At 44.8% G+C, this 12,977-nt stretch overlaps 1 protein-coding gene across 3 annotated transcripts in view; it reads left to right on the top strand.

Moving 5' to 3' along the window:
• Positions 1 to 5,682: 5,682 nt before the first annotated feature.
• Vkorc1l1 (vitamin K epoxide reductase complex subunit 1L1) overlaps positions 5,683 to 12,977 on the top strand; it is a 45,411-nt gene continuing 38,116 nt past the window's right edge. The window contains exon 1 of one of the 3 annotated variants that reach the window (XM_016002632.3): positions 5,683 to 5,923. In XM_016002632.3, the coding sequence (XP_015858118.1) occupies positions 5,730 to 5,923 (194 nt within the window). In that variant the 5' untranslated portion in view covers positions 5,683 to 5,729. The remainder of the gene's footprint in view (positions 5,924 to 12,977) is intronic. The other 2 variants (XM_006971358.3, XM_016002628.3) reach the window with 2 other exon arrangements.

A 12,977-nucleotide genomic window follows, 5' to 3' on the forward strand; every position in this document is an offset into this window, starting at 1 on the left:
ACAGATGGTTGTGAGCCACCATGTGGGTGCTGGGAATTGAACTCAGGACCTCTGGAAGAACAGTCAGTGCTCTTAACCCCTGAGCCATCTCTCCAGTCCATTTTTTTTCCTTTTGTTGTTTTTGAGAGACGGTGTCATGCAGCCCATGTTGACCTCACTCTGTGGCTGAAGATGACTTTGAACACCTTCTCCTCCTACTTCCCACTCCTTTCCTCTCCCCAATCCCGGGATTTCAGGTGAGAACTACCATATCCAGCTGAGAAGATCCTGTAATTCTAGCTACTTGGGAGGCTAAGACTGAAGGATCATGGATTTGAGACCACTCTAGGCTACTTAGGGAGATCCTGTCTTAAACCAAGTAAGCAAGCAAGCAACCATGCAGATTTCATCATAAAGACTACCTAGAGCACACGGGCATGGTGGTGCATGCCTTTTAATCCCAGCATGTGGAAGGCCGAGACAGGTGGAACTTTGCGAGTTCGAGGCCAGCCTGGTCTACAGAACGAGTTTCAGGACAGTCAAGGCTATTATACAGAGAAACTCTGTCTCTAACAACCAAACAAAAACCAAACAAACAGGGCTGGAGAGACGTCTCAGTGGTTAAGAGCACTGGCTGCTCTTCCAGAGAACCTGAGTTCAATTCCCACAACCACATGGTGGCTCACAACCATCTGTAATGAGATCTGGCGCACAGGCAGAACACTGTATACATAATAAATAAATTAATTAAACAAACAAACAAACAAACAAAACACACACACAAACTACTTAGAGAATTTTGCTTAAAAAAAAAAAAAAAAAAAAAACAACTCACACATTCCTAGGCCTCTCCCTTAGGAATTACGTTTTAAGTTGTATATGTAATAGTTGTTGAAATACAGAGCAGTTAAGTTTTGAGTGTTTATTTTAGGCCATTGGTTCTGGAAGATTTTTAATCTCACCCAGTGCTGTGTTTCATTTTCACCCAAGGAGAGGATTAAGGTAACAATAGGGAGCATTTACTGAACACTCCCGTGTGCCAGGTGCCATGCATCTAATCCTCTTTAAGCCCTCTAGGTTGGTGGTACAGCCCTCCTAATTTACAGATGAAGACAATGGGTAGAGGGAGCAAGAAGCCTGCCAGACACACAGCTAGTGAAATGTGGGGATCCCAATCCATGCTCTTAAGCAATAGGACACTCTCTGGGATTACAGTGGTGAACCACTGTATTCAGTTCTTCAACTATTAGGTACACAGAAGCTAACCTTTTTAAAGGAACCATTCGTTTAATCATTCATTCATTCAAAATCTACTTACTAGGTCCCTACCCTTTGGCTGGATCCTGTCTTACTGACCTATATAGTAATTAATGAAATAGAGAAAGAATGCCCATCTGGGGGACTTAAAATATAGGGGGGGATATAGGAGAAAAAAAAAACCAAGATAAATAAGTATAATAGGTATTTGGTTTTATATATATATATATATATATATTTTTTTTTTTTTTTTTGAGACAGGGTTTCTCTGTGTAGCCCTGGCTGTCCTGGAACTTGCTCTATAGACCAGGCTGGCCTTAAACTCACAGAGATCCCCCTGCCTCTGCCTCTTGAATGCTGGGATCAAAGGCGTTCGCCACTACCACCACCACCCAGCCCAATCCTCTATGTATATTAGATCATGGCACAGGGGTTTCAAGGTTTGTTTGGGAAACAGAGTCTCTTAGTGTAGCCCAGGCTGGCATTGAAATTAAAAGCTTCCTGTTTTATCTTTCTTGAGTTTAACTATGACTTATAGACTGTATTCACATCAATGAAATAATAACAGAACCCATTACCTCTCAAATAAGAAAATAACACTGGTTTCCTGTCCTTAGGCTGTTTCCCGATGGGACCTGGGAGGCCTTGGACATTCAGACTCTAGCCTAGCTATTGTCACATTCAAGACTCTAGCCCATTCTAGAGCTTTCTAGCCCTGCTATTGTTACACCTTAGGGTTATCTCCAAAACTCTGAGTGAAAAGCATGGAATTCTAATTCAGCAAATCAAGTCTGAGGCCACTGAAGAAGCTTGCAGGAAACTTTCTGGGACTTTTGTTTTGGAGCAGGGAGTTGAGCCGGCAGCAATCTCTTTCTTTGTACAAACACAGGGATATCGGATAGAGTATTCTAAGGGAAAGAAGACAACTCAAATACAAAGCTGAGTTTGTCAGAAAATACCGCACATCTCCCAGCGTCAGTGAAACAGGGAACCGGGGGCTTGGAATGAGGCTGTTTGTAGAGTGCTTTCTTAGCATGCAGGAAGCCCTTGCTTCAATCCCCAGCGTTACATAAACTGGGTACAGAAGTGCATATCTATAAATCCATCACTAGAGAGGTGGAGGTGGACAGTCAGAAGTTCAAGGTCATCATCAGCTATATGGTGAGTTCGAGGGCAGACTTAGGATACATGAGACCTGACTTTAAAAGAAAAGAAAAGAAAAAAGAAGAAAGAAGAGCAGAGGGACCTTGGAAGCAGTAGCGAGTCAGGTGTGGTGGTGCATACCTGTAATTCTACCCTTCTGCCTGCTTGTCAAGCACTTTACTGCTGACTACACCCCTGCCAAGGTCTCCTGCTTTGTCTCTTTGGCTGTCCCTGCTTTTGAAATGACGCTTTCTTGATCTTTAGAGGAACTGGCCGGTCCTTCATAGAATGTAACCTATCGAAAAGCAGTGTCTCTGCCTAAAGCTTCTCTAGATGGCATGGAGTGGGAGGATGCCCAGCAAGAGGGATACCCCACTATCTTGTAGCTTTTCTGCCCCCTCACCCTTCCCCTTCTCTTCGCGTACCTGAGTCCCTTTAGATGGTATTTTCAGGAGGACAGTGACTTCTTATTTTCTGCTCTTTTGTTATTGTTTGTTTGATTGGTTTTTCGAGACAGGGGTTCTCTGCATAGCCCTGGTTGTCCTTGAACTCGATCTGTAGACTAGTCTGTTTATCCTCTGCTCTTAAATCCTATGATACTCTCTCCTTTATTCCAAATATTTCCTCCCATATATATTTAAAAAAGTTGTGTGTGTGTGTATGTGTGTGTGAGAGAGACAGACAGACAGACAGACAGACAGACACAGAGAGACTGTTTAAATACATACATGTCTGGGTGAATGTACTTGTTTGTTCATGGATGTCAGAAGAGGGCATTGGATTCCTCAAAGCTGGAGTCACAGGCATTTACAGGGGTTTGGCTTGAGGCACACACCTCAACACCTAGCGAGACTACCTTGTTTCTAAGTCACAGTGTATGAAAGTGATGGGATATCGTTTCTCAGATCACGTCACAACAGAAGACTCAGGGTGGAGAGATGGCTCTGCTGGTAAAAAAATGCTTGCTGCCCAAGCTTGAGGACCTGAGTTCAAAGCCCTGGCACCTCTCTAATGTGGTTGTATATGGCTGCACCTACTCATAACCCTGGCACTGCAGGTGGGGACTGGCAGAGACAGATGGATCCTCAGAGCTTGGCCAGCCACAGATTCCAGATTCAGTGGGAGACTCTGCCTCATGGAAGCAAGTTGGAGATCCATTCATAGCGGATTACACTCAAAGATCTTCTTCGTCCCCACGCATAAGTGAACACACACACCAATCAATCCTATCATTTTTAAAGAGTCTCATCTCAGCCAGGCGGAGGTGGCATATGCCTTTAATCCCAGCACTCGGAAGGCAGAGGCAGGCAGATCTCCGTGAGTTCAAGGCCAGCCTGGTCTACAGAGCGAGATCCAGGACAGGCACCAAAACTACATGGAGAAAACGGGTCTCGAAAAACCAAAAAAAAAAAAAAAAAGTCTCATCTCCTCTCTTCCCTCTCTCCCTCTGTTTCCTGGAGGTTTAACTCAGAGGCTCACACATACACTCTGAAAGTGCTCGAATGTTCAACTATGGCTCCCTTCTCTTTAACTGCTTACTATGCGGGAGGAAGCCAGCTGCATTTTCTGGAGGTGCAAATTGGAACTGTTGCTACTGCCCAGCAGCCAGAGAGGGCCTGCAGCCTGCTAACTGCCATGGAGTAAACCTGAAAGAGGACTCTCAGGGTTTGAGATAACTACAGCCCTGCCTCATATCTTGATTTGATCCAAGGCAGAGGAGGAGAGGAAGACAAGGAAGAGAGGGAAAGGTGGGGACACTCTCCGCTGGAGGATCACACTAAATTGCATCCAGATTCCTGACCCAGAGAAACTGGGGGAAAAAAAAAGTTTATTGCTTGCTTAAAGCTGCAAAAGATTGGGGGTGGTTTGTTACCTAAAGTTGTATAATCAATTGAGAAAGATTGCTTATTAATCAAAATCACTTTGTAACGGCCCCCAAAGGTTGAGAGATCCACTGGGGCAAAAGCTAGCAATCTCCAGAAGCAGCTTGTTTCTTCATAGACCCAGATGCCCTTATATGTTGTTTTTCCTTTCCAGTTTTGGCTACCAGGAAACTCAGAGTCAGTTATGGCTCAATTTTAACAATTGTGCAAGCCCCTATGACCTGCTTATCTGTCTTCTCACATCTCCCCTTTCGTTTTCTTCTGATTTGCCCTTTTCCATGTCTTGATTTTTTTTTATTTTTATCCTTTTTGAATGAATTATGGTAAAGCCATATCAAATCCAAATTATAGAGAAGTATTCATGAACCCATTTAAAAATAGTTTTTTTTTAAATGTAAAAATAGTTTCGCATATTTAAGAAAAAAGTTTTTCACATGTTGAACGCAAGATGACTGGGAGGTGGTGCCTGGGGAAGATCATGTCATGCAAACGTGTCTCTGGAGCTCTGGAGCCATTGGTCAGGGATAATTTGGATTGGATAAGAAATATCAAGTGATAACGACGAAAAAGAGGGGGAAAAGGGCAACCGACTGCTACCAGGGGCCAAGGGCTTGCCCAGTCACGCACAGTAAGAGCATCTTTGAAATCGATCCCTTGCAACAGCCTCCTAAGGCTAAGCCAAGCTACCTCGCGCCTCACCCCTTTCCCCCGGCCACACCCCTCAACTCCCCTGGTGGCGCCTCTGCCCCCTTCCAACAACACATCAGAGGTTTGGCGCTCCGCCCCTCCCCTCCGCTCCCGCCTTCTCCGCCCTACTTTGCTCCGCCTCTTCTTTGACCGCTCCCTCCAGTCTGATGCACCCTGCCTCAGTCCCGCCCTCCACTTGCGCCACGCGGCCCTGGCTGGTTGAGACCTCCGCCTCTTCCCCGCCCGCGCGCTTCCGCCCTACACCGCCCCTTTTAAATCAAACCACGCCCACTGCCCCAGCCACGCCTCCCGCCTGCGCCGCGCCAGCCTCCCCCGCTGTGGCGCGCTCCGCCTCCTCCCGCCACACTGAGGTGCGCTTTCCTCGCCCCGCCCCAATGCCGGCCAAGCCCCGCCCCTCCCCGAGCCCGCCCCTCCTCTCAGGCCCCGCCCCCCGCATGCGCCGCACCGCCTCCCTGGCGGTTGCGCGCTCCGCCCCTCCCTCCGTGCCCGCGCGCGCGCCCGCCCTCCCCGCCCAGTCCGCCTCACTCCTCTCGGGGCGGTTGGGCCGCGCGCCTGTGGGGGCGGGGCCCGGAGGAGGCGACCGAGCCAATGGGGCGCGGCGGTGGCGGTGGCGGCGGCGGCGGCGGCGGAGGCGGTGGCGGCAGCGGCGGCGGCTGGGTCGGGCCCCGACGGGCGGCGGCGTCTGAGGTGGAGGCGGAGGGAGGCGGCGGCGGCGGCGGCGGCAGCGGCGGCGGCGGCGGCGGCGGCGGAGGGGGGAAGATGGCGGCGCCCGTCCTGCTGAGAGTGTCGGTGCCGCGGTGGGAACGGGTGGCCCGGTATGCAGTGTGCGCCGCCGGGATCCTGCTCTCCATCTACGCCTACCACGTGGAGCGGGAGAAGGAGAGGGACCCGGAGCACCGGGCCCTTTGCGACCTGGGGCCCTGGGTGAAGTGCTCCGCCGCCCTGGCCTCCAGGTAGCCCGGCTTGAGTGAGGGGAGCGCGACGCGGGCGGCGGCGGGGGGCGGGGAGCGCGCGGGGAAGCTCCGGCCTGAAGGAGCAGGGCCCGGGCCGCGACACGGACGGCGGCGACCGGGAGGGGGGCGGCGGCCGAGGGCAGGCCGCCGGGATGAGGTGGCACGGTGCAGCCGGGAGGGCGCGGGCGCGTCCTGGCCGGCGTGACTTGTCTCCCCCGTTGTCGCCGCGCGAGGCGTGTGAAGACCCCGGTGCAGGGATCGGCGAAGCCAGTGTCCATCCCCGGCGTCCTGGGACCTCTGCTGCCCCGGGGCAGTGTGGCCGGATGGACGCTCTCGGGGATGGCTTTCCCTACCACCCTCCGGTTGTTCAGGACAGGTGTTTTCGGTGCTCAGGCCTCTTTGTACTCCCGTAGAGTTACAGAGACTTGGCAGCCTTCTGGAGGCGACAGTGACATTTGCGGGTAGACACGCATTTGACCCTACTCTGGAAGAGGAAGGTACCAGCACTTAACCTATCTGATTTATTTCTTGGGTTTTTCTCCCTCGTGGATTTCATGAAGTGTGCCCAGCAGGGGGAAAATGGCCAGAGTTTGGTTCCACTTTTAAGTTTTGTGTAAAAGATGAGTATGTTGTGTGTAGTGAAGATGTTTGAGGCACCTACTACGATGACTTTTATTTTGAGATGCACATTGTCCTGGAACTCATCTGACTGTAACCACCGAAGCTATTCTCCTGCCTCAGTCTCATGAAGGTCGGGAAATACAAGCATGCACCACCATGTGTGACTTAGAATGACTTTTAAGTGTTGCTGATTAGTATTAACGGGATAATCCGCAAAAGATTAAATAAGCACACTTTTGCCAAGCTGGTTTGTTTGAACAGTTTTTGTTTCTTGAAAATACAATTGATATTTTTTTTTCTGTTACGTTTTATTTATGCGTTATTTTTTTTTTCCTAGTAGATTTCCAAGTAAATGACTTGGGAACATTATTTTACACTTTTTAAAAAGGCTTTCTTTTTTAAAAGGGTAGCAGTCATCAAAAACAGCAAAAGTGAAAAGAATTATTGCAAAATGATAGTTTGTAATTTTAGTAGAGACTTCCTACCCCTAATATTTGATTGTTGTTAAGAGTGCTTACATTTCACTACATTTCTTTCTCTCCTTTTGATAAATTGCTAGGGAGACAGAAATATACAGCTTACCAGTTTATTTTGCCCTTCATATTGGTGGAGGAATATTTGAACAAACTATGGTTGGAGTTTCTCCTGTATTTATTTGCAAACTTAAAGCTGTTTATCTTTTCCACTTAGCCCTTTTCATGAACCAGGTAGGCTGTCTCATTTGCTCTTAAATGGAATTCCTGTACCTTTTTACTTGAAAAATGGTTGTCATTATGGCCTCATTAAACATTTTTTTTTTTTTTTTTTTTTTTTTTTTGTATTTTGAGACAGGGTTTCTCTGTGTAGTCCTGGAGATCCTGGAACTCACTTTGTAGATCAGGCTGGCCTTGAATTCAGAGATCTTCCTGCCTCTGCTAGGATAAAAGGGTGTATCATCATGCCCAGCTCTTTAAACATTTAAAAAATGCATTGAGGATGTAGCCACCAATTTACGTTATAGAATATATCAGTGTAACAAAGAGCTCACAGGAGTTTATTTTCATCCAGGTTAAGTCTTCTTAGACTTATTTCAAACACTTTGAGAACCACTGAGTATATCTTGCTTTTATTGCTTGTATTTATGTTGAGCGGGAGCACACCCAGTTGCGGTTGATGGACAACGTGTAGGAATCAGTTTTCCACCATATGGGTCCTAGGGACTGAACTCAGAACATTAGGCTTGATGGCAAGCATCTTTACCAGGTGAGCCATCTCACTGGTCCCACTGAGTATATTTTATGCATACATTTTTTTTTTTATGTTCTTTGCACTTTTTTGGAAAGGGTTTTTAAACTTAAATAACACCCAAAATTTGTTGAATGGATAAATACAGAATACAAATACAAAACACTAGATATTCTTATAGTTAATAATGCACCACAAGAAAAAAGTTTTCATACATTTTGTTTTTTGAGACAGGATCTTACTTTGTAGTTCTGGCCAACTTTGAACTGAGAGCTGTCTTGTCTCAGCCTCCTGAGTACTGGGATTATAGCCTTGCATAAACATTTGTCCTGTCCTTGTTTTAATAAGACATGATTAAATGATATTTAGTATCATCAGTTAATGAATGAACATTATTTTAAAGTATATTAGACTAAAAATCTCTGTGTCTATCTCAGAGGTACTAGAGATTGAACACAGAGCCTGACCAATATTAGGCAAACTCTTCGTTACTGAGTTTCATCCTAGGCCCACTTATTTATTTTAGTTTGTGTCAGAGCCTTACTATGTAGCATTGACTGGCTTGGAATTCAGAGATCTGCTTGCCTCTGCATCCTAAGTGCTGAGATTAAAGCTTTATGCCACCATGCCCAGCATTGTTTCTTAAGATGGGTTTCATGTAACCCAAGTTAGCCTCAAACTTGCTATATGTTGCAGCACAAGTTGAAGCTGGCTTTGAACTGAGATCCTCCACTACTAATATTCTGAGATTACAGGTATGCATCATCATGCCTAGCTTCTATATTTCTATAATATATAAAGAGTGACTATAGTATGTTGTGGCTGATGTTTAGTTATATAGTGATGTATTCAAATATCTTAAATTTGTGTTGAAGAGATGGCTTACTAGTTAAGAGCATATACTGCTCTTCCAGAGGATGAATCCAATTCCCAACACCCATAGTGAGTGGTTCATAACCACCTGTAACTGCAGCTCTGGGGAATTCAGTGTCCTCTTTTTTCTTTTTTATAAAATGAGTCTTTTGCCTGAATATACATATATACACTACATGTATGCCTGGTATCCATGAGGTCAGAAGAGAGTATTTGGTCCCTGGACTGGAGTTATAGGCATTTTTGAGCAGCTCATGTGGGTGCTGGGAATGAAACCAAAGTCTTTGCAGAAATGTGTGCTCTTCATCACTGAGCCAACTCCAGACCCTTTTCTGGCCTCTGAGGACACCTGCACATATGTGCACATACCACATAAACACATACACATAATTAAAAATAAAGACTTTAATATTTTTAAATTTAATGCTTACCAAAGGATAGGTAAGAAGGCATTCTAATAGGACTAAATATATCCCATATATAAAACTATTTTCAAGAATTAGCCTTTTTACTATCTTGAGGGGTGTGTGTGTGTGTGTGTATGTGTGTGTGCGCGCGCGCGCGCGCGCGTAAGTGTAAGTGTTTAATGAAGATAAGGGAATTTAGACTGTTTGCTTTAGAGACTGATTTTCTTTTGGAATTGGGTAGTGTAAACATCTACAAGATGCTCTTGACAGTATGGGAAAGCCCTTAAATGAGGCACTATTAGAGACTTCACATTAGTTCCCTTGGTTTGAAAACTGAGTGCCAGATAGCAGTAGTATTAAAAGACAATGTTATTTTAGCAGACAAAAGCTTGAGCCCAAGAGTTAGTAGAATGGATGGTAAAGGAAGTTAACAGGGGGTTGGGGATTTAGCTCAGTGGTAAAGTGCAAGGCCCTGGGTTCGGTCCTCGGCTCTGGGGGAAAAAACAGGAAGTTAACAGAAGAGAAAATTCCTGAGCAGAGTTATTCCTAGGAATTGCTTAAATCCACTTTATTCTCATTTCTCAATTTCTTAATTGAAATAGAATAAAGTAGGCATTAATATTAGACAGTCTTGAGGTCTCTGTGTCTAAGGCCTCTAGTGTTTTGAGAAGTATAATTACATAACAGAGTAGTGCCAAGCTTTTGGATTTCAAAAGAGACATTGCTCCCAAAGTTCAGAGGCAGCAGAATTGCCAATAACAGCAATAGCAATAGAACCAGGCATGGTGGCACACACCTTTAGTTTCAGCATTCATGAGGTCGAGGCAGGGGGATCTCTGTGAGTACAAGGCCAGCCTGGTCTATATAGCAAGCTCCAGGACAGCCAAGGTTACCTAGAAAGATCTTGTCTCAATAAACAAAAAATAGTTATGCTACTGTCTGTCACCATCATTGGTTTGTTTTCCGGTATTTATGCCTTTTGAAAGAGTAGAATTTTAAAGTAACAGATCTTTACGTTGAATTATTTACCTTTTATTGAAATGTTTACATTAAGCATTTAATCTCCAGTACCACAGAGAAAGGACATAGAAATGTTCTGTTTCTTTGTCAGAGTTTTAGACATGATGAGGATCACGGAGGTAGTGGTAGGTTAAGATCAGAAGTATGGCTTCTAGAGTACCAGTTTAGAGCCTCCCACTTCACCCCCTTTCTTTTAGAGACAGGTTCTCACTATGGCCCAGGCTGGCCCATGGACTCATCATTGATCTCCTGCCTCTGTTTCCCTAGCAGTGGCTGTGTACCACCATGCCCAGTCCAACTACTTAACAAATTTAAACAAGTTTTCATCATATGTTCTGACCCACCTCTTGTTTTTCGATAAGCGTTATTTCTACCACCCTGTACTTTAAGTGTTTGTATTTATATCAGTGAAACATGAGTAACTGCTAGTATGTGAGAAAACTCCCTAATTTAATGAATTCGAATGAATTTAAGAAACAGATTGCTGTGTTGCCATTGTGTCTTGTAACAAATCTCAGAAGGAGCTTAAGCAAAAAGAGGGATAGAAAGACTCACAGAGTGAATGTGGGTGGCCACCATGTAGTGAAGATGTCAGTATTTACAGGGCGTGCTTGCTCTCTGCTGGGCAATATCTAAACTTTACATATATTATCCTTGTAACAGTCTTTTGAGTTCGTTAACTCATCATTGCTTTACAGATGAGAAACTGAGGCACACGGTGTGAATGTAACTCATTCCAGAGAGTGGAATAGCAGAGGCCTGACTAATGCAGGCAGCCTGGCTCGGGACTCCAAGCACTTGACTATTTTTAAGTCCTTTATTATTATTTATGTGGAGGTTAGAGGGCAACTTTGTGGCAGCTTTTCTCTTTCCACCTTTACAGGGGATCAAGCCCAGGGTGTGAGGCTTGGTCAGCAACAGCTTTTATCCATCTCACTGGCCAGGTTATTGCTTTTACCTCTGTTTACTTTTATTTTCTGAGATAGGGTCTCATTATATAACCTCGACTGACCTAACCTTACAATCTTCCTGCTTCATTCTCAGGGCATTGGGTTTGCAGGGGTGTGCCACCATGCCTAGCCTTTTACTATGACTTTAAATTCCATGTAGATGGGATACTGATTTATAGTGGCACCCATATTAGCAAAACTAAAAACATTTATGGGAAGTGTTGACATTTTATCATAGAAATGCTTGGAGAAATGCCCGGGGTTTTAGGATAGCTTTTTACCTGTCTACAGCAGCAGTCTTTTTGGAAAAAACAAGGACATTACTAAGAAGGTGTGGTGTTCAAGAAGTAAGTTCCTGGAGTGTTTGCCCTCTCAGCCTAGATCTGTGAAGGCCTGCCATTTGTCACACCCAGTGGTTAACAGATACTCCTGAGGACTTAGGAGGTTCACCCAGTGAAGAAATAGAAAGGAATCTAGGCACCTGCAGGGAAGGGGAAGGTTTGAATCTGTGTTGGGGCAATCCAGTGGTTCTCCACCTTCCTAGTGCTGTGACCCTTTAATATAGTTCCTCATGTTGTGGTGACCCCCACCACCATAAAATTATATTCATTGCTACTTCGTAACTGTAATTTTGCTACTGTTACAAATCGTAGTGTGAGTATCTGTTTTCTGATAGTCTTTGGGGGTTTCAACCCCTAGGTTGAGAACTACTTTTTGAGGGATGAGTCTTGTGAACACAGAGACAGGGTTGGGCCTTGGTTGAGCAGGCTCAATCACTAGGTAGAACTAAGACTTCACATGCAGTTGTTTCTGTGTGACTAGAAACAGCTCCAGAAAATGGCATTGGGAAAGGCATGAGCATTGGGAAACTGGTCATTAAAGAATAAACAGCATGTGTTGTCTTTGGATGTGACAGACCTACCTCAGTTAGGTAAGGACTGAGATCTAGAGCTCCCAAAACCAGACATTCTTTCTACCGTGTTCTTGTAACAAACTTGAGCACCGAGTCTTCAGTTTTTCTCCTATAAAATACTTGGGCAAGACTGCTAGACTGATATCTATCTAAAATTCATTCCTCAGAGTCCTTGTTCGGTGTCAGAATTTCACAAGTGTTTGATTCCTGTTTTAGTGTTTTAACCTTAAACACTGTAGGCATTTACATAGGCTCCAAGCATTATCATGCTAGCCTTTTGACGTATTGGGAACCACTGATTTGTACTGCCAGGTTATCTCAATAGACCTGTACTGAGTTGGGGATAGCACCGGTCTTCAAAGAGTGCATGTCATGTCTTATGAAAGCATTTATGTAACACTGAAATGACAAAACTAGAGATGAAGGAGGGTTAGTTGCTGCAAGGAGTTCGTAATGGAAGCCAAGAGGTGGTGTGGGTCTGAAGTAGCATGAAGGGTCTTGAGGGGCAGAACTAGCTCTCGTATCAACTGTGATTGCACAAAGGTATGACTGTGATAAGAGTTGCACCTGATGTGAGGTCTGAATGAACACTGCATCACATCAAGGTCAAGTGCCTGGTTGTGATAGTGAACTACTTACATCATCAAGGAGCTTGGCTGAAGAGTGCTTCCAGAATTTTTCTACTTTTTCACAAGTTCCTGTAGTCTATAATTACAAAGTTTTGAAAAAGTAATGCAATATATTTAAAAAAAAAAAAAAAAAAAGAAAAAGTAATGCAATATATTTAAAATATTTGGAGGAAAAACAAAAATAATCAAAAGGAAGAAATTTAAATTATCTGTAGTGCCACCACTCAGGATAGGCATCTTAGGAATAGTTTGTAAGTTTGTTCATATCCTAGGATTAGTTTTTGCTGTAAGGACTGGCTTTATGGTAGTAGTTTAACAATTTGGGCCGGGCAGGAGTGGTGGCACAGCCCTATAATCCCAGCATTTGGGGAGGTTGGGGCAAGAGGATCATAAAGCCAGCCTGAACCACCTAGGGAG

This window comes from Peromyscus maniculatus, chromosome 23 (genome assembly GCF_049852395.1).
Source record: "Peromyscus maniculatus bairdii isolate BWxNUB_F1_BW_parent chromosome 23, HU_Pman_BW_mat_3.1, whole genome shotgun sequence".
In the NCBI taxonomy this organism is placed as follows: domain Eukaryota; kingdom Metazoa; phylum Chordata; class Mammalia; order Rodentia; family Cricetidae; genus Peromyscus; species Peromyscus maniculatus.